Source organism: Lissotriton helveticus, chromosome 10, assembly GCF_964261635.1.
Source record: "Lissotriton helveticus chromosome 10, aLisHel1.1, whole genome shotgun sequence".
Taxonomy (NCBI): Eukaryota; Metazoa; Chordata; class Amphibia; order Caudata; family Salamandridae; genus Lissotriton; species Lissotriton helveticus.
In genome coordinates this window covers 444,501,361-444,528,128 of record NC_136071.1, presented here as the reverse complement: position 1 = coordinate 444,528,128, position 26,768 = coordinate 444,501,361, and the positions used below count along the sequence as shown (strand labels likewise).

General features: G+C 47.5%; 1 protein-coding gene across 1 annotated transcript in view; it reads left to right on the top strand.

The window, feature by feature from the left end:
- CRAMP1 (cramped chromatin regulator 1) overlaps window positions 1–26,768 on the top strand; it is a 1,037,800-nt gene that overhangs the window by 121,605 nt on the left and 889,427 nt on the right. The window contains exon 4 of the mRNA XM_078662937.1: window positions 9,308–9,461. Coding sequence (XP_078519063.1) covers window positions 9,308–9,461 — 154 coding nt within the window. The remainder of the gene's footprint in view (window positions 1–9,307; window positions 9,462–26,768) is intronic.

Here is a 26,768-nt window from a genome sequence, read left to right as displayed (position 1 = left end):
CACTTTCACCTGGAGAGAGATGCTTCCATTGAGATTTGGGGTGCACACCTTAAAAACTTGAAAGTTGCGGGCTACTGGTCTTACATCAACAAATAGCTGCATATCAATATATGGATCTCAAAGTGTTAAAATAGGCCTACTGTTCTTCCTTTCAAAGCTGATTAACTTAGAATTTTTCATATGAAAGGACAATACAATGCCCATGTTCTATGTGAACTAGAAGGAAGAACAATGTGTCTGCTTTTGTGGGAAGTAGCTTGGTCTGTGGAACTGGGCCTTCAGCCGTGAGATCTCGTTAACAGCAGATTACCTATCCACAACAAACAACGTTTGGGTGGACTCCACAAGTTAAGTTTGGCACAGTGAATGTCTAGACGTAGGTCCAGTGCTTACTATGCCACTGAAACCAAACTGCATCCAGTGTCGTCAGAGCCCCATCAATTACTACCATCCCTGTTGCATCTAGCCAAATCAGTTCTCATTCGCCAATTATCTCACCATTCTTCAGAATTTGTAAAAGCTCTGTCAGGGGCCTTGCCTCAGTTGTGCCACCAGCACTGAGAAGGGTACTGAGTATAGTGCTCACAAAATAATGAAGAGTTCTCTTGAGCCACTCCAAAGGGATGAACTGAAATTATTGTTGTAGAAGGTAGCAACTCTTTTGCTATCGATAGCTGCACGTATTGTGCATGTGATAAAAGCATTCACAATAAAAAATAATTTCATAATGTTTTCCACAAGGAAATAATGTTACTGCAAACAAATACTAATTAATTCCATAAGTCCTTACAGCCTTTCCTTTAAATGAATTACTCATTTTTCAGGCCTTTTTTGAAGTCCCTACAGTTGAAGCAGAGTGATCTCTTGATTCCTTACATATCCGCGTTGTCAAGTTATCATTTTGATAAACCAATCCATTTTGGGAAGAACTAGCTCATTGTGTCATTTAGTCGTCCTTAACAAGGCCAACCCTTGTTTAAACAGGCATCACAAGTTGGATAACATCAGTGATTACCTTCTGTCTTAACAAAGCTGGGCATCTTCTCAGTGGTCCAATGACAGGCATTCTAGGAGGTGAACAGCAACTACTGCTGCGCTCTAAGCATGGGTGCCATTGGCAGAAATTTTCAGGGCAGCAGTGTGGAGGAGCCACGGTACTTTCCAGACACAGTACCGATGGATAATTTGTCCAGAGAATTGGTAGTTGAGTAGGCAGTTCTAAGACTATTTCAGTAGGTGAAACATCTTCCACTATTCCTGTAATTTTACTGTATTTATGAAATTATGTATACATAGCATGTGTATTAATAATCTAGTTCTGTTGATTGTGTTATACTGCTTGTAACTCTGATTCAAGCATGTGAAGCAATAAAAGAACCAAATCCTGGAGAAGAAACAAGCTACTGAACTTTCTAACTACAGTTCCCACTTTATTGGTTTCCTTCACAATCACAAGATTCACCCACCCCCCATCCCCCCACCATTTGAGGTTTACCTTTGTAGTGTATCTTTATACTAGTGCTAATAAATCTGATGTATGGTGTTGCCTATGGCAAGTTGGCAGAGTGCCTTCTCATTGAACAACGTTTGGCTCTTTTTCAGAGGCAAATACGTTACAAAAGTGTCAGCGCTTTAGGGCTTTTCACCTAGTTACAGTGACCCTGCTATTTGAAAGTTAGCAAGTGACTCCTAAGTCAATAGTGGGAAATTATTTAAGCAAGTGAATTTATTAAGGGTACCAACACGGAAGAACCATAGTAAGTAAGGTAAGTAACTTGTTTCTTTCCAACCCTTTCACCAGCTCTTAGAGTAGTTGAACACACTTTACTGTTGATTCTGTTCACACCCTTTGAAAGCGACCTCTGAAACAACCTTTCTGACACAGCATTCCAAGTTGTGACAAAGATAACACCTCTCTAGATACCACCTTGGTTTTCCATTCTCTTCCCATTGGCTTCACGCTTTCCTCGGATGTAGGTATGCATTTCAGTGCACACGCCTTCTGGTTATTTCCTTCTGTAATCTTGTTTGCACAATATGTTGTTGTCACATCCTCTTTTGGACCGAAATTGCAGGCTAAATCTTTTCCTGAATTATGTCTTAACTGGTCTCCTATAACTGAACCTATTCCTAAGCTGTGCTGCTTTGTGCACGTGTTTGTATTCTGTTTGCTCTGCCAGTGTAAATATCTCTTTACATTTCCAGGGGATCCTCATCAATAGTCATAAGCATTAGAATATTCCCGCCCATGCGCGGGACCCCAGAAACACTATATTATATGTGCCCCACATATATATACTCATATATATATATATTCATTCATTAAGTTCCGCAGACGCCGAACGCCGCCTTGACTCCTCCACATCGTGACAGAGGCTCGTGCTGGGCGGCGAGCCCTTACATCAATTCAATAATTCACACTTTTCTCCTCGCATCCAAGGTTGTATGAATAAAGCACAAGCTCTCGTGAGCAAGGGAAGTCTCCCGAAACGCGTCGAGTTTCTTGGTTGCCAGTCACGGAATAAAATCCTCTTGATGCAATTTTGAGCTTGTGCTTTATTCATACAACTACAACCTTGGATGTGAGGAGAAAAGTGTGAATTATTGAATATATATATATATAGCCAAATCACATCAGAGCTGAAATATGCTGTGAAGAGTTCGAGGCATGTGGGCTGCTAAATTCATATCTATAGCATAGATCGCCGCCTAGTGTTGGGTCCGGATGATCGCACATTGTTGTCCTGGAAGAGTCTTCGAAGTATCACGAGATAGGTGGCTCCTCCCCTGGACTACAGTGCGCATGGGCATCGACTCCATCCCCAGATTGTTTTTTTTTCCGCCATTGGGTTCGGATGTGATTTTGACGTCTCCTGTTCGGAATCGTTATAGAACTTTTTAAAGGCCAAAAGGCCTTCTTTGTACCATCGGTATTGTTCGCGTTCGGGCCCGTATATCTTCCAGCTCGTGGAGTCGGATATCTGGGGGGTTGTGTGACTCTTCGGTGATCGAGGCCCGGTCGACGCAGCAAGACTTCGACGGCATGGAACGGAGTCCGTTCAAGAACTGTCCCGTGTGTGGATCCAAGTACCCACACATTGACGTCCATCCTGTGTACAACAAGTGCCTGTCGCCGGTCCACGACTAGGCCAGCTGTATGGCCTGTTCAAGATTTCGATCGAAGAAGACGATCAAGCTTCGGCGCGTGGCGCGCCTCGAGGCCCAGGGATCAGCTCCGGCACCGGTGGACATCTTCGACGACCCCGAAGCAGACGAGCAAGTGCGTCACCTACAGATTTCACCTACACCGGGGGAGGTCGAGTCCGACTACGGAGCGGACGTCCAAAGCCAAGAAATAGAGGAAATCGTCGAAGGTAGGGGACGACGAAGAAGCATATGGGGCCATGGAAGATAGCTCGGAGGAAGAGCTATGCCCCGTTCGTACTCTTACAAAGGCTCAGGTCACGGGATCGCCACACGGCCTTACCCAAGACCTTACACCTCGATCCATGGCCCCGCCTTCCGGCCCGGCTACGGACACCTCCGCGGAGCCGCCATTATTGAAATCGAAACCGAAACTGAAAGCCTTGGTATCGACGAAACCAAAGATGGCCGACATGCCATCTAAACCGAAGACGTCTGCTCCGCCATCGACATCGTCGTCTTCGGGGGCCTCCAAGCCATTGAAAGCTGTCGACCACGCAAAGGTGCCGAAGGTGGTCAAGGAGCCATGCTCGAAGAAGGCCGTCGAGCCGGTGTCAACCAAGGCGGACAAGCCAACATCCAAGAAGGCTGTCGAGCCTACATCGGGAAAGTCTGTCGAGCCGAAGACCAAGGGGCCCGTCGAGGCAAAGTCAGTCAAGGGCGCAGAGCCAAGGTCTAGGGTCATGACACCAAAAGGAAAACCTGTCGATCCGAAGCAGTCGGCATCGACGTCTGCGGCCGTGGACAGTGCTCGAAGCACACCGGTCAAGGGTGCTCCTGCGCCTCGACCGGACAAACAGAAGTCATCGACGCTCGGGTCTTCCCCTGGGGGCGGACCGAAGACATCGGTCGGGTCGACGAAACCATCAGCTTCCTTTACGAAGCAGGTCTCGGACTCCCTCAAGCGACTTAAGGACAAGGCTTTGGCATCGGAACCGAAGACTCCTTCCGCACCAAAGCCGGCTGACCCACCGAAAACCACCTCGACGCCGATCCTCTACACGTTACCGCCTAAGGTGGCGCCGAAGGCCTTTGCACCACGGTCGGTGCCTAAGGACACTGTGTCGAAGTCAACTCACCCGGCTGGGTCTTTGAGTCATCGACATCCTTTAATTGAAGAACGGTCAGAGCATTTCATCGATGCCGACACCGGGAAGCTCACGCTATACAAGAGGAAAATAACTTCACAGCCTTTGGAGTCGTTTACAATTCCTCTAAAATGCAAGAAACATGCACCAGAAACACCAGTACTGGTTGAACAGATTCTTGCACAGCCTAGGAGGAGTGCAACGCCTTTACCCACATACTCTGATGGGGATGAAGGGGAGCAGGATGAGGAGTACAATTTTCCTGCAAATACAGAGCCTGATGAGCAACAGGACTCATGGATGGACACAGGTGATCAAGGGGACCAGCAAACGGTCCATGATCCTCAGGTTTATAACGTCAAGCTGTCTCCCACTGTAGATTCTGCGGCATTTAATGCCTTGATTGAAAGGGCAGCTACAAACCATAAAGTGGAAATGCATGCTGACCCCGTGGAGGTAGACTTCCTTTTTGACACTTTCTCTACTGCTGAAAAAACTGTCAAAACTCTCCCAATGTTGAAAGGGGTCCTTAAGCATGCGGCAGACATTTTCAAGGAACCCACGAGATCAATGGTTGTCAACCCAAGAATAGAGAAGAAATACAGACCGGCACCTGGCGACCCGACCTACATAAGGGGCCAGTTGCCTTTGGACTCTTTGGTGGTCTCTAATGCCCGCAAGAGGGCAAACTCACAAACCACGGGTGAAGCTCCTCCCCCAGACAAAGAGTCAAAAATGCTGGAGGCATCTGGGAAGAGGGTAGCAGCTCAGGCGGCCAACATCTGGCGCATCTTAAACACGCAGGGTTCTGTTGGCCAGATACGATAGGGCACACTATGACACCCTAGAGCAGCTGTTGCAACACCTTCCAGACCAGTTTAAAGAGGGAGCTAAAATGCTTATCCGGAGGGTAAGCTCATCTCCAACGCTGCTATAAAGTGTGCGCTAGACGTTGCGGACACGGCACCGAGAGCGATCAACACTAGTTTAATGTTGAGGCGTCAGGCATGGCTCCGCATCTCGGGATTCAAGCCAGAGATACAGACTACTATCCTCAACCAGCCCGTTAATCCAGACAGATTATTTGGTCCAGAGGTGGACACCACCCTGGAGAAGATCAAAAAAGATACCGAGACTGCCAAGTCCATGGGGGCTCTCCAGTCACAACAATTTAGAGGGAACACTTTTCGTCGCTCAGGCAATCGAGGTGTTAGCAGAGGGCACATGTCACAGCAGACGCCATTCAATAAAAGTGGTGCGCAATCCCACTACAGCAAGCAGGGTAGAGGTGGATACAGAGGAAACAGTGCCAAGGGTAGAGGCAGAGGCAACAACAGTTCCCGTTCCTCTGCCACCAACAAACAGTGACTCCCTGTTGCTGCCCCCCGACCATCCAACACCTGTCGGGGGGAGACTCCAACAGTTCCTGCCAGTCTGGAAGTCCATCACCACAGACAGGTGGGTCAGGAAACTTATCCAGTTCAGCTATTGTTTGGAGCTGACATCCACTCCACCAAACATACCCCCAAAACACCGTCCTATGTCAGCAGAGCACTTGCACTTATTGCAGCAGGAGGTTCTGGTGATGCTGCAAAAAGGCGCAATAGAGCTTGTGCCAGTGGAGGAAGAAGGCACAGGGGTTTATTCCCTGTACTTCTTAATCCCAAAAAAGGACGGCTCACTCAGACCGATTCTAGACCTACGCCCCTTGAACCAGTACATTCTTTCAGAACTCTTCCACATGTTGACACTGCAGCAGGTTCTTCCCTTGTTACAACGGGGAGACTTCCTCGCAACCTTGGACCTCAAGGATGCTTACTTTCACATACCACTCCACCCATCCCACAGAAAATTTACAATGTCCTTTCCTCCTGATGAAACCTTGATTCTTCAATATTAAGGTAAGACCTCACCTGAGGTAACTCGGATCGTCTCTCTGCCATCAACATGGATTAAGATCCAATCCTCTTTCTTTACCTTCTTTTGTTTTTACCTCCGTTAGGTTTATATGAAAGCTCACCTAACTAGAGGTATGTCACAGTTTATGAATTGATTTGGTTACTGCATTATTGTCATCACTAAAGTCACAGACTCACTAAGCAAACGCCAGTTCCTCCGTTAGGTTTAATAGCTCACCTAACTAGAGGTATGTCACAGTCTATGAATTAATTTAGGTACTGTACTATTATCATCACTAAGTTACAGACCTACTATGCAAACGCTAGTTCCTTGCCAGTCGCCACCCATTACTCGCCATTAATGTCCCCATTAACCTGTTTCCTTATGTCTCAATTGAGCTTTTACAAAAACAGTATCTAGTTCTGTTTATTAACCATTTCCTGAATATTGGATAAATGCTAGGAGTGACCCCACCTTTCTCTTTAATAATTTTTAGGTGACCTCATATACCGCAAACAGAAGGGTAAGACTAATAAGTTTATAAATCTACCCACCAACATCACAAGTAGTGATATGTTTTTCTATCTGTGTTAAATGTTGTACTTGTCCTGACGAATGCTCTTAGACCACCCTGGCCAACAGAGCAGAAACATGTCGACGTTCTTGCAAAACTATTAATCATATGCTATGGATACCTAACTTCCTGCGAGCATACCCAACCTTTTTTAACCTAGCGGTCCAGCGATACTAATAAAGAGTATCTATGTCGTCTGGAAGCTTTTTTAACAAAACCCTTTTTTGCAAAGTGGGGTAACTCTAAATTCTCTGGAGACTGCCACAAAACCAGAGAACGCCTCGGGTGAGGCTGGCAATTTACAAATTGTTAAACCCAATGACTACTGCCATAACGTTTGTGTGGGGCGGCCAACAACATATACCGCTTACGTTATACACAACGTTTATGAGGGTTTTCCAAATATTTCTCTTGGTAGTAGTGGTTACAAGTGTCCTATCCACCTTTGATTAATCCTGCCTAATTCTGGGGAACAGATAGGACAGCTATTCCTCTTCCCTCATCTTGATGAACTCATCCAGAGATAGACCTGTTTGCCACAAAGGAAAACGCAAAATGCCAAAACTTTGCCGCCAGGTTCCCGCACCCACAGTCGCAGGGCAATGCGATATGGATGAACTGGTCAGGCAAATTTGCGTACGCTTTTCCCCCAGCACCTCTAATACTGCTGGTGGCACGAAAGCTGAAGCAACACTCAATGACGCTCATCCTGGTTGCTCCAAAGTGGGCACGCCAGCCATGGTACACCACGTTTCTAGAACTTTCCGTGGTACCGCATCAAAGGCTGCACCTCACACCCAGACTTTTGACGCAGAGCCATGGTGACATTCAGCACCCAGATCCGCAACAGCTAAACCTGGCGATCTGGCTCCTGAGGTCTTAGAGTTTGGCTACCTCAACTTGCCTCATGACTGCATGGATATCATACAGGAGGCCAGGAAGCCCACCACCAGAGCATGCTACGCAGCCAAATGGAAGCGGTTTGTCATTTATTGCGTAGACCACAACATTGACCCGCTTGACGCGTCCACGCAAAACATCATTTGTTATGTTACATCTTTACAAATGCAATCTGGCATATGCTTCCATTCGAATTCATTTATACACCATAGCGGCTTATCTGCAAAACAGGCAGCATCTCTCCCTTTTCAGAGTGCCTGCCATTAAAGCTTTTCTTGAGGGGCTCAAACAAGTCATTCCTCCCAGGACCCCGCCTGCTCCTGAATGGAATCTTAATGTGGTCCTCACCCGACTGATGGGTCCACCTTTTGAGCCTCTACATTCTTGCGAGATTCAGTTCTTAACATGGAAAGTGGCTTTCTTGATAGCCATTACGTCACTGCGACGTGTTATTGAGCTCCAGGCGCTCACTGTACAAGAGCCATTCATTCAAATTCACTCCAACAGGGTGGTGCTGCGCACTAACCCTAAATTTCTTCCAAAGGTGGTTTCACAGTTCCATGTCAATCAAACTATTGAACTGCCTGTGTTCTTCCAAAATCCTGAGTCGGTGGCAGAAAGAATGCTCCACACTATTGACGTCAAAAGGGCTTTGATGTACTACATTGATAGGACCAAGGATTTTAGGAAGACAAAACAACTCTTTGTTGCCTTTTCCGCACAACACAAGGGCAACCCCATTTCCAAAGCAGGTATAGCCAGGTGGATCTTTAAGTGTATTCAAATTTGCTATCACAAGGCTAAGCGCACTTTAACGATCCCCCCCACGGGCCCACTCCACCCGCAAGTTGGGGGCCTCCATGGCTTTCCTTGGAAATATCCCTTTAGAAGACATTTGTAGAGCAGCCACATGGTCTACCCCACACACATTTACAACACACTACTGTGTAGATGTGCACTCCAAGCAACAAGCAGCTGTAGGGCAGGCTGTGCTAAAAACACATTTTCAAACGTCTGCAGCTGGCACAGGCGGCCGCCGCTAATGGAGGGACTGCTGTATATTCTATGCTATAGATATGAATTCAGCAGCCCACATGCCTCGAACTGAATATGCTACTTACCAGTATGCATCTGTTCTTGGCATGTAGGGCTGCTGACATTCATATCGCCCACCCTCCTCCCCGGCGCCTGTAGCGGCTGCAGAATTTACACTTACTCTTAGCATGGTCATCGCTCACACTGTTACACTCCATCTTCGCCACAATGGCTAAAAACAATCTGGGGATGGAGTCAATGCCCATGCGCACTGTAGTCCAGGGGAGGAGCCACCTATCTCGTGATACTTCGAAGACTCTTCCAGGACAACAATGTGCAATCATCCGGACCCAACACTAGGCGGCGATCTATGCTATAGATATGAATGTCAGCAGCCCTACATGCCAAGAACAGATGCATACTGGTAAGTAGCATATTCATTAACACACATTTTATTAGTCATGCCGGCACAGTCTATTCTGAAAATATGTATTGATTACATATGTTTGTATGTAAATTGATTGGTGAAGCTAGTATGACGGCCCCAATGCTTTTTGGAGTAATGGCTTTGTTTCACTTTTTCGTCTACTATCCTTATACCTTTCAGCATGGAAAAGATTTTGAAGCTATTCAAAATAACATTGCCTTGAAGTACAAGAAGAAAGGGAAGCCAGCAAGTATGGTGAAGAACAAGGAGCAGGTCCGGCACTTCTACTACCGCACTTGGCACAAAATTTCCAAGTACATTGACTTTGATAAAGGTTAGTAGAGGTTGAAACAAATGCCTTCCCTGGAAAAAAACACACTTCTCCCCTCTCCTGTGTTATTGTATTAAGATCTTTGGGATGCAACACTACTAAAGTGTTCTTTTTTTTTTTTTAATGTACTCTTATAATGATTGACTGACCTATATTTTCTGGTATGAAACTTGTGTTCTATTCTTTTGTGGAATTACACAAAATCTAGTCAAAATTACGCATAATAACACAAAAAGCTATAACATTGTTTTGCACAATATTTGAGGGCAGAATATGTCCTTCTGTAGTTTTTGACATGTGGACTCATTCCGCTTTAAAGTGCAAGAAAATTAAAGCACCACAAAAAACAGCTGCTAGTGTTCTGTCGTTCACTTGCGTTCATTGTAAATTTTTACAGCAAACCTCTCTTGGTTAGGAGTTGGTTCAGGTTTTTTAGGTCTGGCAGGGGCGTCTGTTGGAATGGTAAAGTCCCTCACAAGGTGATGGGCCTGCACCCCTGCTCTGAGTACCTCAACTGTAATATTGCCTGGATCCCTAATGCTGATTTTTGTTGTTGTGGGTGAGCACTGATCATGCGTGTGCACTATGACATAGACCTGTCTCACTGATTACAGCCTTTGTTGGACCAGGAGTGGCATTCAAAGCACTGCCTTCTAAGTGGTGAAAGGCTACTGCCTTTACCAGGAGTTAAGCAGCACAAGGACATCAGTGGCAGCATACCATGCAGTGATCATTTGGAGTGAACAGGTCCTTTTTAGGTCGAGCCTAGCGTAGCGCACTTGCGGTGCCCTAGGATAGGGCCTCTTGGAAACACTCCAGACTTTCTTAAAGCTCCTGCGTGTGGTTGTCACATTCTATTGGCCTTTGTGTGTGGCTTTCAAAAATGAAAGCACATGAATGGCCAAAGGTGGGTGCATGTCCCCCCTTTTCTCTAACCGTTCACACCCATGGTCTATGGAGCGAGCAGCTGCGCGCTGGATGCCAGCTGCATTCCTAGATCATGTTACTCATTAACCCAGCATGGTCGCTTTCACTTCCGCGACCGCGATTGTTTAGCCTGCCTAACAGGCAGTGCGCAACTCGTGTAAATGTGAAGGGAATGTTCTTTAAGGAACAAAACATCTTGTTTCAGTCGCACTCCCAATGCTTAATTTGTAACCTTGTAACTGCCGGGTCTTTTATTAGGCAACAGCTTCAGACAAAGTACTTCTTTTTTTTTTTACCCTGCCTAACGGGCAGCACACAACTTGTGTTAATGGGAAGTGATTGTGTTTTCAAGGATAAAACTTTTAACTGTACGAGCTCGGAAACCAGGTTCCATTCTTAAATGTTGGTCAGTAGGGTATGATTTTAGACAAAGCATTTAATTTCCCTAAACGCAGTAAAAATACAGGTGTCCTGGACTGCAGATAAAGTATTTCTGTTGATTATTAGGTGCTGCTGTTGAGCACCAGAAACCACCAGCTCATATTCAGCACTGCACTTTCCCTATGTTTAAAACACCACTGCATAATATAAAGCACAGTAACCTACATTCAATATTGGTTTCACTATTGAAACACTGGGCACAACCCCTGTAAATATGAAAGGGATGTACTTTAAAGGACAACACATGCTTAATTTGTAACCTTACAACTGCCGGGGCTTTTATTAGGCGGCAGCTTCAGACAACATATTTCTTTTTTTACCCTGCCTAACAGGCAGCACACAACTTGTGTTAATGGGAAGTGAATGTGCTTTTAAGGGCAAAACTTCTAAGTGTACTGTTGTAAATATTATTCTTGTTTATTTATAACTTTATTCAGCCTTTCTTTTATGTCCAAACCCAGCTGTTCTGTGTAGAACCCATTAGTGTTCTTACCCATGTCATCAATGTTGTGAGATTCTAGATTGAACAGTTGAAGTCTGGTCAGCTGGAGAGATGTAGCGTTTACTTCTACTCTTGTAATTAAACCTACTTTAAAAAAAAAAAAATTAAAACACCTTTATTTGCAAACTAAAGGTCATACACAGCTTGCAGCCTACAACCCCAAGGGCCGGCAGCGCAAAACATAAATAGCTGGGCTGCGGAGCTGTCCAATATCACACAGCCAATATGCCGACATCCCTGAGGTCCGGCGGCGTTCAACAACCTGTTCCGAAAGTAAAGCTTGTCACAACAGTTACTGCACTGTAATTATGATCAACTGTGTATCATAGATACCAAAGGACCTGAACCACGGGTAACGTGGACTGGAAGAACGAAAGCTGCGGTGCCTTATATTCCTCTTTTTTGTGTCAATCTGTATCTACCCTATACTGTGTATATCCAACTGGAACTGCCCCCCCTTCCCCTTAACGGTAAGCCCCCCCCCCTTAACCTACCCCAACATAAATATCTAGTTCCTTAGTCTGCCTGCCACTAATCCAGCTGCAAGACCTGCCCGCCCTCATGTCCCAACCTCTATTGTATGCCCGCACATAGAGTGCATAGACGAATCACATCAACTTAGACCACCCTGCCTAGGTGTACTACAAACCCTCCCATGGTGTCTAGCTTCAGGTTCATTCTGCTGAAGGAGGGGTAAAGTCAGTGAGTTTTGTGCCGTATCTACTCCGTATCTTCCCGTCCAGCAGCCTGTGGGATAGTAGTGCCCTCACGAGCGCTCCTGAAGACTCGATATAAACTCCAGAAATTCTTCGGACGACTCGTAGGGGGGAGCAACTCACTGTAGTGCTCCGTTTGCGTGCAGCAATATAACATGTCTCGAGCCCACCTTCTCTTCGTGGGAAGCGGGCCCCTCATCCAGCATTGCGCCACTGTTCGGCGAGCCAACAGCATGCCCATGTCTGTGAGTCGTCTTACCGCCACTGGAAGACTCCTGGAGTGGCCAAGCAGCGCCAGGGCTGGGTCCAGTGGCAATTCTGTTTCAAGAATTTCGCCCATGTCCGCGAACACCTCCTCCCAGAATGTACGTATTCTAGGGCAACTCCATGCCAAATGTAGGAAGTCTGCGTTGGCCGCAAGACATCTCTCACACTCCAAAGTTTGTCTAAGACCGTAACGGTGTAGTCGTTCCGGAGTGTAGTATATTCTTTGCAAAAATTTAAAGTGGATCAGCCGGTGTCTACCATTCAGTGACAGCCTCTTGGTGCTCGTGCAGCAGTATGTCCACATAGAGTCATCTATAGTGATCGCCAGATCCCTCTGCCATGCGGACAAAGCTTTCGAGGGTTCCTGGCTTCTGTGCGAGGCGATCGCTTTATAGAGGTGGGTCATCAGTTTTTGTGATTGTGCCGTTTTGACAACTAGCGTGACTACCGGCAGCTCCGGGGGTTCTGCCAATTCCGGACCTAACACCTCTTTCAGCGCACTGCGTACCCTATGGAATTGAAAGCGCTGTAGCGTCGAAGTCTCCTCTGGCACAGGCGTCCCAGGTTATCGCCTTCCCATCCACAAATAGCTCGCCGGCTGTCCTAATGCCTAGCCCATGCAGTGCCCGTATCACACCCTTCTCCACAATCGGCGGTAGCCACAGCGCCCATTCTACGGCCATCAAAGGGGAGTATATAAGGGTGCCATCCCTAGCCTTCAGCAGCGCACGTGTGTTGTGTTGCAGTGATCGAGTCCAAGGTTCCGGTTCTACGGTCCACGGGGGCGCATATCGTGGCCGGCAGCGACAGTGGGTCAGCGAACAGCCGCTCCATGCGCACATGAGGTATGCTCGCTGCTCCGTGAATCCACGTATGCAGGTGGACAGCCTGTGCCACTCTGTAATATCGCTCCAGGTCTGGAGCTCCCAGGCCTCCCAGCTCATATGGGAGCGTGAGCGTAGACCATTGCACCCTGGGTTGCTTTCCACCCCAAGCCAAGCGGATCATAAGTTTAGTCATGTTCCCGAAGAAAGCTCTCGACAATATTATGGGCAAGTTATTAAATAGAAATAGGAACCTAGGTAGCACCACCATTTTCATAATGGCAATGCGACCCATCATGGACAACGGGAGTTTGCACCATTTGTCTATGTCATCTTCAAGTCTACTGTACGCTACACCATAGTTCTCACGGAACAGGACTTCAGCATCAGTGTGCACCATAATGCCTAGATAGCGCACTGGGTCCGTCGACCAAAGCAGTGGATATTCCATTTCGAAACGTTCCGTCGCTGGGGTCAGCGGGAACGCCACCGATTTAGTCCAGTTTATTTTAAGCCCAGACAGCGCACCAAATCTGACTACCTCCCTCAGCACTGGAGTTAGGTTCACCTCCGGATTGCGAACATAGAGTAAGGTGTCATCCGCGTAGGTTGAGTTTACAATTTTGTACGTTGGAAAGCTAATCCCCCGGTGCCAGTGATACTCCCTTAACGCGCAGGCCAATGGTTCCGCCACCAACGCGTAAAGTAAGGGTGAGAGAGGGCATCCCTGTCTTGTGCCTCTGCTTATCTCAAAGGAGTCAGAGACCCGGTCACCCATACGCAGTCTAGCCGTTGGCTTCCAATACAACGCCCCAATCCTTTGTAGGAACGGTTCACCCAGGCCCAGTCGGCGAAGGACACGTAGCATGAACGGCCACTCCACAGAATCAAAGGCCTTCTCCATGTCCAGGAAGATGGCCACGGCCTTCACATCCTGCTTAACGTGCTGTATGGTTCCCAAGACAGTGCGGATATTGTAAGTAAGATTCCTCCCTGGCACAAAGCCTGCCTCCTCCAGGGCTACCAGTTCAGGGGCCAATAACGCAGACGTGTGACTAGAACCTTGCCATAAATGTTCGCGTCGACATTTAATAGAGACAATGGTCTGTACGACCCACAAGCATTGGGAGGTTTGCCAGGTTTCAATATGGTAACGATTAAAGCCTCGCGCTTCGACTGAGGCATAATACCTTCCACACAAACGTCATCAAAAAGTGTAGAGAGATGAGGAATCAGTTTATCTTTGAATGCCTTGTAGAAACCCACCTTTAGGCCATCCGCCCCAGGAGCACTGTGCGCGCGCATACTGGCCAAAGCGTTGGATATCTCATCTTTTTGTATAGGGGTCATTAAGAACTCACGTTGTGAATTCGTTAAGAAGGGTAGCTGTATATGTTCTAGATAATCTTCCATATCAGCCTCCAAGTTCTCCGTCCTTGACGTATACAGCCCTGAATAGAAGTCCCTAAACTCTGACAAGATCTCATCATCTGTCGTGACAGTGTCACCAGTAGACGTTACCAACTCAGACAATCTCGGGGTGCACCTGCTGTTACGCAGTATCTTGGCTAAAAGAGAACTAGGACGCTCACTCTCCCATATGTTCTCGCCGTCGCGTATTTTCCCATATGGCACACTTCCCTGTCTGCTTCCTCGTTAAATTCTGCAATAAGGGTCTTAATGTCTGCCGCTATCGAGGGATTTGGGCCGCTGATCTGTTGCTTCTCTAGTCCAGCTAGCTGTGACTCTAAGTACTTCAAGCGTTGCCGTATCGATTTTAGCACACTGGAGTGCTTCGACATGGCTACACCGCGTATAAAGACTTTGAACGTCTCCCAAACCGTTTGGAAGCTATCTACGGATCCTATGTTTGTCTCAAAAAAGGAATCAATTTCTTCGGCTAGCTCCCCCCTAAAGGTCTCATCGAGTAGCGAGTACGGGGGAAAGCGCCACGTGAAAGGTGGAATGCGACATACCGGGGACTCCAGCTCCAAGAGGAGTGGCGAGTGACCGGAAAGGGTGCGAGTCAGCACCGCGCATGATAATATATGTCTGGAGATCGAAAAAGAGGCCAGCCAGTAGTCAATCCTGGTGTGGATGTCGTGATATGCAGAGTAATGCGTGAACCCCCCCTTGCCAGTGTTTCTACCCCTCCACACATCAACCAGGTCCAGCGTTATTAACTCAGCTTGTAGTGCCATAGCGGCGGCTGAGGGTCTACGCTGAGGGCCTGAAGATCTGTCCAAGTCCGGGTATATCACCAAGTTAAAGTCACCACCTCAGATCATCTGCGCTCTGGAGTATTCTCGGCAACATCTCGCTAACAACTCATAAAAGTCTGGGGAGTCATAGTTTGGCCCATACACGTTTACCACAATGAAATCATGCCCCTTCCCCTTACATCTCGAAATCAGATACCTGCCTTCCGGGTCCGCTTGTATCAAACCCAGCTCTAACTTAGATCTAGGATTAGTCCACGTTAGGACCCCTCTGGAGTGTGTTGTGTATCCTGCCACAGTTATGTTACCCGTCAGACCCCTTGATAGAAGCAGTTTGCTACTGAGTGGAAGATGCGTTTCTTGAATAAGAGCTAAGTCAATGCGGTGTCTCTGCAAGTAATTCAGCACTTTCCTGAGTTTCCGATGATCGTTTAACCCCCTCACATTCCAAGTGAGAGCTCTAAGGGTGTCCCTAGTATCTCCGGTGAGCATTTCTGATGTACTAGTCATCTGTGCCAAGGGGACAAACGATGTTGACACGTAGTCACAATGCAGCAAGCAGGTACGATACTAGCAGGCAGAACTATCCATAGGTGTTGAAACTGTTTCCCAGCTCCCCCCTCCCCCACCCACAGCAGACCACCCCCAACCTGGTCTATCAGAAATCTAGCCCCCGGCCCCCCTCCCACAATCAAAACCCCCACATTGAGTAACAACCACAAACCCATGCTCATCGCGCTGGGGCCGAGGTAGCCGCGTAACATAGTCTCTACACGAGACTCAAAATTCTCGTTCAGCTCCTCACCAGCCCCCGCCATGCACAGTTTGTGTAATCAGAGCAACACTTGCTTCTCTTTAAAGCCGTGATAATAGCATCCCCAAAGCTCCCACATGCACTTAAAGTTCTGCATTACCAATGACATTGTATGGATGAAGTTCTAGCAAATTATCTCGAACAGGGAGCTATAAACAATAAAAAGAAAAAGAATCCCAAAGTGTCTGGGACATCAACCGTCCCCCCCTCCCCCTCTTCGCCCCCAGTCACTTCTCTTTGGTAGTGTTCATTCCCCGGAGTCCTGACAGCTATCCTCAGTCTTCTTGCCGCACGTCCTAGACACAACAGCATCTGCCATCCACAGTATCATAGAGCAGTCAATTTCGAATTCCAGAAAATCTCAGTCCTGGTAGTCCAGACGACTTCCGCTTGCACCAACGTCCGGGACCTCTGAATTGTCCGAGTTCTTGTCCCGGGACCAACGCTTCATAGCCTGTTGTAGTTCTTTTGGGTCCGTAAGTATGTGTGAGTGGCCTCCTCTGTTGACTCGCAATTTAGCTGGGTATAAAAGAGCATAGTCCAGACCCATCTCCCTAAGACGCTTTTTGTGTGGGATACACTGTTTGCGCTCCTCTTGAACCTTTTCAGTGAAGTCCGGGTACAGAGATATGGCCGATCCTTCATATTGCAGTTCTTGTTTGGACCTAGCCAGCCGGAGGGCGGTATCTCTGTCTCTATAATTGAGAAGCTTCGCTATTATGGGTCGAGGAGGCGCTCCTGGTTTAGGGCGCGGGCCAAGAGACCTGTGCGCTCGCTCCACTATGAACATGTCTGAGAACACATCTTCTCCGAGGAGAGTTTTGAGCAGCTTCTCCACAAATTGCTCCATCGGACCCGTATGTGTGCTTTCCGGAAGGCCCGTGATGCGAAGGTTGCTCCGACGCGACCGCGCTTCCAAATCCTCAGTCTTGTCTTGTATAACCTGCATCTTCCTCTCCATCCTTTTATGCGTCGTGTCTAGGACCGTTTGCGCCTCCTCCGCTTCTGTCACCCTTCGCTCCGTCATATCATGTCTTTCCGCATGTTTGTTCAGGCGCTCCGTCATTCTATCCATCCTGTACGTCATGGCATCTAGTTTAGTGCCCAATGCCAAGATACTAGCCTGGAGGCTCTGCTCCATAGACAGCAGCAGATCTTTAATGTCCGAGCTCGACTCTCGTGGGTTCTCTGGTAGCGCTTCTACCCTGCTCTCTGACGGCGGACTATGCTGTTGCAGTCTTCTTTGTGCGAAGGGCAGTCTGCTCTGTGTCTTGTCGCCTTTGCCCATCTGAGTTCAGTGGACTATACGCCGTCTGCAGAGCTCCTTGTTCTTCCCTCTGTACTAAGATATACCACTATCTCTCTGTTGTAGGTTCCCGCTGCACCGCAGCCCGGGGCACCGGAGCTCCACTCACCGAGCCGTGGTCAAGCCGCAGTGAGTTATTATTCCAGGATCCTCCACCACTCCTGAAGTCGGCCGCACCACTGTGGGATATGATGTGGGCTTAGAGCAGGCTACTCCTCTAGGTGACTTCGCTCTGCTTCTTGCTCACCTCGAGCGGTACCCCTGCAAGCGCGGGCAGACAACACCTCCTCACCCTCCAATATTGGCACGTGCTGGAATGTCCGGCGCAGGGCCCGTACTCGCCTGCAGGACAGAACAGGGGGCGAGGTCTTTCAGCAATAGTCACCACACCTCATTTATCACTGGTTGCCTCTGTCAGGGTATGTTCCAGGAGGGGGGGGGGGGGATAGTCATCTGTACCCCGAGGTTCCTTGGGCCGATATGTGCTTCTGCCGTGCCTAAAGAACAGACGAGCTCCCAGCAAGCAGCGCGGATCTTGAAGCGTCTCTCGTGCCCAGTCCAAATCACTGTTGCTCAGAGTGCAAGCCGCCCTATTGCCACACTCCTTAACCACCTTCCAATCTCAAACCGGGGGGGGGGAGGGGGAGGGAGGAGAAATCCCAGTCCTCTCGCTATCAGCCGCGTGGGCCTCACCAGCTACTCACCGGCCAGCCCCCGATCGCTGGCCAGACACCGAGAGCCGACTGACCCCCGCAGCCGCACTTGTACTCCAGCGGCCAGAGGCCCACTCCGCCTCAGGAGGACCTTCAGCTCCCCAGCAGTCGAAGGGGCGACAGGGGAGGGCTCCGCATGAATGGGACAACCCTCCGCCACTGCCGCTTGTTGCGCCCTGTACCCTCACCCCAGGCCAAGCAGATCGCCTCCGTTAGATCCTTCGGGCCTCCGGTCACCGGGACTGCTTCTGTGTGGTGGCCGCACGTCGCGATACGTCGTCCGGACACGGGCCGAAATCTAGACCGCGGCTTTGCGGCCTGCTCAGGTCGAGGAATCACCAGACCACCGCTTCCTTCTGGACTCGTTTCGCCGGACTTTCGGGGAGTCGCCTGTCGGCGCTGCCTCTGGACGACTGAAGAGGGGGTAAGTGGGGTTCAAATGCCGCCCTGGAAGGATATCTGAAGGATCAATAGCCTGCACACGACGGAGCTCCGGTTTCAAGCAGCCATTGCGCTTGCTGGCTAGCTCCGGCCCCCTAATTAAACCTACTTATTGTCTCCTAAGAAGCCTACTAAGAGTGTTAGTCTACTTACAACATGTACAAGCTCGGAAACCAGGTTCAGTTCTCAAATGTTGCTCAATAGGGTGGGATTTTGACAAAGCATTTCATTTCCTTAAAATATACAGGTGTCCTGGACTGCAGATAAAGTATTTCTGTTGAAGTTCCTAAATGCGAGACCCATTGGCTATGCCAATGCTTGTTTCCTGTGTCACTGGAGTTAGGCCTACAGTCCCACACATTTAAAGTTCAACTTGAGAGAGTCGGGAGAGAAACAGAAGAAACAGGAAAGAGAGCTGGAAAGGGAAAATATAGCCCTTGAGTAATAAAACGTAGAATGTCAGCTCCATCACATATAAGTGACTACATCCAGTTCAGGCAAGTTTGTGGCCAAAGTTTCAAAAGATTGTGTGCATATGTATGTGGAAGGCCAAGACATCTTGGAATGGTTTGTGAACTTTCAGATCACTTGTAAGTTGCAGGCTTTAAATGAGGTGTCTAAGCCAACTGACTCCATGTGGATTGGCTGATCGGAAGGGTGTTGCAGCAGTGGGCGAATGGACATGGGCCTCCAGCTGTTGATTTGTAATTTTCTTGTTAATATCCACCCATTATGCGTATATTGTTACACTAAGCTCCATTTTCGAGATGGTCACTTTTGGCACTCGTGGATGCTTGTCGATGCTCAGGGCTTTGATTTGAAGAGCATGTTTTTTTTTTTTTTATGTTCTTGTTGAGCCAGACTGCTCTCTGATTGGTCCAGCTGGAGTTAATTCCTTTTAGAGAGAGTGATCAAATTCTGAGATTTTAGAGGAGAGATCTTGCCCCATGAAAGTCGGGTCTTTTCAAAATTCTTGGAGAAGGACTCAAATATCATTTTTAGTGGCTGGTGCCTGAGCCGTCCCCGATTTGTTGGAGCGCTCCTTCTTGAGAGTGTGCAAGTTGTCAAAGAAGAGGCATTTTGGCTTTGAAGCATGTCTTTAATGGACAATGCTTTTGTAGTTTTTGTCCAGTGGCTAGCCATGGTTCTTATTGCCTAGGCTAGTTTGGCAGAGGGAGTGTGCTCTGGAGAAGCTGAAGTTTTTTTGTGGTGCGCTGATAATTCTGATGGTATGTCTAAGCAACTGGTGTTTGGGCTTAAGGAAAGCCTGGCATCTCTTATTTTAGACTGTCACTTTTATGAGGTTATTTTGCTGAAGCCTCCTAAGTACTACGGTGGAGCTTTGCAGTGTGGACCCTCCACAGAGCTCTTTACGTTCAGTAGGAATCACGTGATCAATCTTGGGGATGCACAACCATGCCTAGACTTTCTGCCTAAAGCATCTGCCAATGGTTGCATGGTGGAGTAGGCCTAACTTGATGAGGGGTTAGGTGGCCACTTTGCAGTTCTCTTGAGAGGCACCAACTAGGTTGTTGCCTGGTAGGTTGCAGGTGGCGCTGCCCCTCGGATCTAGTGTGATAGCGCAGAGGTGTGCCCCTACTCAACCCCCCAAACCCTGCTATTTTTTTTGGCAAGTAATATGGCTAACTGGCCTTGTAATGTGTGTTCATGCACTTCTAACTAGCTTCGCATCTGCATGCTCGGTCGCCACCGTAGCAAGGTGGCCCACCCCTTCACCTCGACTCGACTGTTGGTGGTGGAATGAGAGGTCCTTGAGGCTCCATTAATTGCTGTGGGCTTATGGCTTGAGAACCACCACTCCGTGTGGGGCTCAGCCCTGCTAAGAAGAAAGACCTTATATCTGTGAGTTGAAGATTGCATAGCACCCAATGCCAAATAGTTTTGTGCAATTTTGGATAGTTGTGTTGAGGGCATGCCCCATTGTTTTGGTTTGTAATACATTGTGGTTATGTTTTTGATGTATTTTCAGAACCACTGTTTCAGATTGTTGTTTGAGAAGCTTGATTTCATGCATGCGCTGCAGTGCCTTCTTGCACATTCTTGTAAGGGTGTTGCTTTTGTGTAGCCCATTGACTCTACAAAAATAAGGTGGTTCATGTGTGTCCCCCAACCTGTCATGGATGCGTCATTGTTGATGGTTACTGGCTGCTGGAAGTCGAGAAGCGTTCTGCTTATTAATAAGTTCCACTGTGGTAATTGGCGGTGAATGCTAGAGTTCATAGACACTTGATCAGCCCAATTTTTGTAATCTTTGTGTGGCTAGTCACTCATTCAACAGACATGTGTGCTCTTGAGTTCGGGACTAGAACAGTATATACGCCATCATACTTTGACATGACGTCTGTTAAAGTGGAATTACCTTTCGAGTTTGCATCACTCACTTGTTGCTGGATCAAGTACTCCCATGAGTGACTTGAGTGTAGCTCCTAAGAAGCTCTGTGTTTGCTGTGGGTAGAGGTGAACTTTAGTTTGTGGAGGAGGAGAATAGCCTGTTGAGCGTGTGCATCGAATTTCACTTCATCCAGGTATGGAAACATGAATATGTGCACTGCTTCTACGTCAAGACATCAGCATCTGGTAAATACTTCAGGAGTTGTCTGTACTCAGAACGGTGGAACTCAAACTGATACTCTTCCTATTACGGCAAACCTCCGATACTGATGATGAACCCGATTTTTTGGGATGTGAAAGAATGCATTTTTCAGGTCTAGCATCGCTATATAGACTCCCTTAGTCAGAAGAGCCATGGCATCTTGCCTAAATGCTGTAGAGCACTGTGTACAGGGTCAAAGACAAGTTTAAAGTCAAGGAATAATAGGGGTTGCTGATTTCTATACTTTTTTTTGTTTAATTTCCTTTTTTTTTAGTTTTTACATTTTTAGATGTAGTTTGAAAATTCTTTTACAGATGACAGCCATGCATATATGTATATGAGCAGACGCACATCATCTTGTATCTCTATTAATGAAAAGTGTAAATGGCCTGTATTCCCTGCTCGCCCTATTATGCGTATCCAGGTGTGAGGTTCTAAACTAAAAGAAAAGGGGGGAAGGTGAACTGGGACATATGGCATGTCATGTGATATGTATTGTATTGTATTGTATTGTAATTGCATTTATATAGCGCTTACTACCCCTGACGAGGCGTCGAAGCGCTTTTTCGGCGGGTAGCACGCTACTCCGGGACCCACCGAGGATTAGTGTTGAATTAGTATAGTGAAACATGCATGTACATTTTAAGTGGTGGATAGGTTAGTCAGTTATTTGGATTTGGAATTATAGCAGAAGGATAGATGAAATATGAGGTAATTTCAGTGGTGTATATTAGTCTGTTACTTGGAGTGAGAAGGATAGCGGATGGATAAAAGGAAAAGAAAGATTAACATTCATATAGCACTTGTTACCCCTGATGGGTGTTGAAACGCTTTTTGGCGAGTAGCACGCCACTCCGGAACCCATAAAGGATTAGTGTTGAAAATTAGTATAGTATAAATATGAAGTAATTTGAGTAGAGGATATGTTATTCAGTTATTTGGGCAGTATATTAGTATAGTTGAATATGGAACATGGAATTTGAGAATTGAACATGTTAGTCTGTTAATTTTTATAGAAAAAAAGGATAGTGGAGGGATAAAAGAGTGAAGGTTTTTTTTTTTTTAATGAGAATAAGGGCAGCATTTCTGGCCCTAGTCCCGACCAGGCTCGAACAGGCCCAAACAGGCAACTACCCTTGTCCTCTCTGCCCTTAACAGGCCCAAACAGGCAACTACCCTTGTCCTCTCTGCCCTTAACAGGCCCAAACAGGCAACTACCCTTGTCCTCTCTGCCCTTAGCCTCGACGCCCGGGCTGAGACGCCCTAAGCCTGGCCTTTTTTGTAGCCCTAGTAATCAGGTGACCCCTTCAGCCAATGGGAACCCTAGCCCTAACACTATCCAATCACAACACTAGCCCTAGCATCTAGAACCAATAGGAGACCAGGACCTTGCAGCCAATCTTAACCCTAGTCCAAGTATCCATTCATTTCAAAAACCCTGATCTCTACGTCCAATAAAGGCCCTAGCCCCATCAGTAGTCCCAACCCAAGTCAAAGCAGCCACTGGTACAGGTAGCCCTAGTCCCTACTTCCAATAGAAAGCCTAACCCTACTCTTAGTCCCACAACTGGTCCAACAACCAATCACACCAGAAACCCTAATCACTACTTCCAATTAAAGCTCTAACCCTAGCCCTAGTCCCAACCCTGCAATGATTGAATCACAGACCGAGAAACCAATCAGAACCCTCAAATACCCAACCAATGAGGACATTAACCCTAACCCAATAGAAATACCTGGTACAACCACCAATCAGTGTACACATGTGCCAACCACTAGCACACCATATAAGGTCCCAGCAACCTCAGACAAGGTTTGCTGGCCAGGGAGTTAGAAGCTGTTTGCTCCTGTTCAGAATCTCCTAGGAGACAGACAGGCTCAATCCACAAATTTGGACTTCAGCAGGTAAAGGCTTCACTAACTCGAAATCTAACAATACTGATTGAATAAAGCTTTACTCCCCCTGCTGGCCAAAAAACAAAGTGCACAGGCCCCAGTAAATACAGTTTCAACAGCTCACAGAAGCACCCTCTGATGTAGAAAATCCCTGTTGCTGGGAGGGGGGAGGGGGGAGGCAGGGGGGCTGGCCTCACTGGCTTGTGAACACAAAATGGAGGCTGGGGGTGCACTGTTTGAGCACACAGGCCTAAGCACAGAGCAAAGGAGAAATTTGGAGGGAAAACTGATTTGTCACCAAGGAATTAGAGGGGCAAACTACAGAGGTTGGACTGCAAATCCCACAATTCAACCCACTAAATGAAGGCAATCATGGGCAGGGAAAACCACACATTTAAAACACAACACAGGTGATAAAATACGCAATTACAGGCAGGCTAAAACTACAAATTTTAAACTGTAACAACCACAGGCATAGACAGTAAGCACAGAAAGTGAAAATCGTTTTTTAAACAGCTTTTTGTCTTGGGAAGAGACAGCACTAGTCTGTCTCCTTACCACTTCCTGGACTCTGCTCACTGCAATCTGGGCCACATGTCATATGTGAACTGGGACGTTGGCGTGTCATACCGCATCGTACAGGCGTCCGCTTTCTCTACCAAATTAATACCTCTCATTTAACCCCTATAGTGTGTTTCACTGCCAGGTGTATTTCGTGTCTACCTTTTTAGGTTGCTTTGCTCTATCCGCTATGTGTTGAGTTCAGTTAATTCCTCTAGGGCCTGAAAGTGATGGCGACGCAGCGTCAGTGGAATAGTGTGTACTCCTGCCATCACAAGGCACTTCATTAGCAGTCACTGTGTATTATGTGCGCCCCGTGGGTTATCCTTCTCGATGCGTCATGTGGGTGATTCAGTTGTTTCCGAGTTATACTGCTCTACGTTTTGTATCTCCAACAGAGTTGCGTCCCATGCCCCGGACAGTGGGAGTGTTCGCATGCCCATTGTATCTTCTCGACGCAATGCCACGCTCTCTGCTTGCGCCCAGCATATCAGTGACTGTCTCCAGGCGTTAATTTGTGGTGGGTGTGGGGTCTTCCAGCCTCTCATGATTAAGCGTTTAGCCACAATTAGGCCGTGGTCTATGAACCGGTATGTGACCATGTGTTTTTTTGGTCCTATAGAAGAGTCCTAATAATCAATCAATCAATCAAGGCATTTATAGAGCGCACTACTCACCCGTAGGGTCTCAAGGCGCTCTCAATCGTGCGACTCGTGCATACGGTCAAGTGTGTCATAACTGTTCTCCAAAAAGAGGCGAGAGCTGTGCATGCTCACAGCATATGTAATAGGTCTGCATCTAGCGTATCACATCTTGGGCATTTAGCATCTGCGCGAATATAATATTGGTTAATCTTAAGCGATGTCATGTTTGCCCTCTGAGTAATATAATACTGTATTAGGCAAAATCGAGCATTCCTGGGCATGTGTGGATCCCTCTAGTATGGCGACCATTCGCGATCAGTGCATTGTCTCTGCAAGTCCGAATCCCAGTGTTGTCTGAGGAACGTCGGTGGCTGTGTTGAGTGGGCACGCAAACCATTTGGTGAGGTGCCTGCTGGCGCCTAGGTCATGCATATATTGAACAGTGAGGTGTGCTTCAGGCTCCTGGGCTATGGCACCCCATGGAGTTTGCAACACCTGTGTCAGGGTAGCGTATAGAAGGAACTGACCTTGTGGCAGGGCACTGTCCGCCGTCAGCATGTGAAATGGCATTAATTGGTGATCCCAGTATAGGTCTACCACAGTCAGCAGGCCCGCCATTTCCCAGGGGAGCAGTTCCGCCGACTGGATCTCGCAGCGATGAGTTGGTGTACCTTGTATGGGCAGAGAAGGGCCATAAGGTATTACCTCTTTTGTGAGTCTTAGAGTCCGGCGAAACATCTGTGGACGACCGACGCCAACATCTGCGTCAGGGCTGCCCCCCTTCTACCGGGATGGAACAGGGCTATGATTTGGGCCTGCGTGTATCCAGGTCACAGTGCGCAGTATCAGCTAATTTCCGAACCACAAATCCAGCGAGCCACCCATTGCAGCTGCGATGCCAGATAATAGTGTTCCATGTTGGGGACCGCCAGTCCCCCACGGTCGACAGACAAATAGAGTTTCGCTGGCGCTACCCTGTTGCGTGCTCCATGCCATATGAATTGTCTATGGTCTTGTTCCAGCATACGAAAGAAGGAGGGCTTGACATAGACCAGTAGATTCGTAAAATGGTAAAGCAGACACAGTGACTCTGTCCTCTGTCCCACCATAGATTCGCTAGATGTGCCCTGAACTCCCACTACTCAACTGAAAGCAGGACTCGCGTGTCTTCAATCCGGAGCGTACATAAGTGAGTGTCCACCCCAACCCTTCGCCCTTGGTGTATGCATTACATGGGCTCCAATTGATTCTCTCCTTACTCCCACAGAAACACAGTCCCTTGGTTTAGACTGTCCAAACACCAACTTATTGCCAATAGCTCCATCCCACTGGAAGTAAGTTTTGCATATCAAGCTTTTAACTGTTCAATACTTTACCCCAGCGCTCCGCGCTTCTTCACCACTAGCCCACTAGCATTTGGTGATATTGATATAAATAAAACGTTCTAATCGGTTTTGATTTTACCTAAACCACTGGGAGCACCATATCACCGTATATGACTCTAATGCAGGGACTACTGGTAATTATACTTACTTTAATTCAGTTTCAGATTGCTCACTCCCTTGTCCTGAAGATGATCCTAACTAACTGAAAGATCGAAACGTCGTCGACCCCCCCCCCACCAGCCCCCCCCCCCCCCCCACTAACACACAACAGGAACCCCTTCTCATTGTACATATTTATGCGGAGTTCCTTTTCTGTTGTAATGGTGATGTTATGTTTTTTAGTTCACTTTTATTTTGTCACAATATACACACTGTCACTGACATTATCTTGACATACTTATGTTTATCTTCTGAAAATAAACCCTATATGTTTCCCTACACTCTCGCTCCCTCTATGATTAAATGTCTAGTCTAAATTGATAACACACCGCCCCTCCGGGGCTGTTCTCCCGGACCTAGTAAGGCCAACCCTGAACCATTGTTCTCACTAAACATATTACAACCCCAGGTTCCCTTGTTGGTATACCTTTGTTCTCTTAAACTAATGATCAGTGTTTGGGGCATAGATGGATCCTATAACTATCTGTTTCCCATCCAGGCGGCCTCGCAAAAGTGCATAGTGCCCGTAAATGTCTATTGCAGCCTCTTCAGAGACATAGGGGGTGCCCGGACGAATCAAGGTAAGGGCACCTCTAGCGTATGGCAAGTAGCCTGTGGCCATCACCTGGCCTCTCGATCTACGTTGCAATTTACTTATCTGTGACTTCGCTAGTTGTGTTTCTTGTAACAGCGCTATATGGGTGGTATGGAGCTTTATATAAGCATAGGTTTCATACCTGCGCGCTGGGGTATGCATCCCCCTAACGTTTCAGGTAACTATGGTGGGGGGCGGCATAGAGCATTGATGAGGGAAGAGACGGATACAGATAGTTTGACACTAGGGGTTTATCAATCAAATAATATGCATGTTGACTATGTAG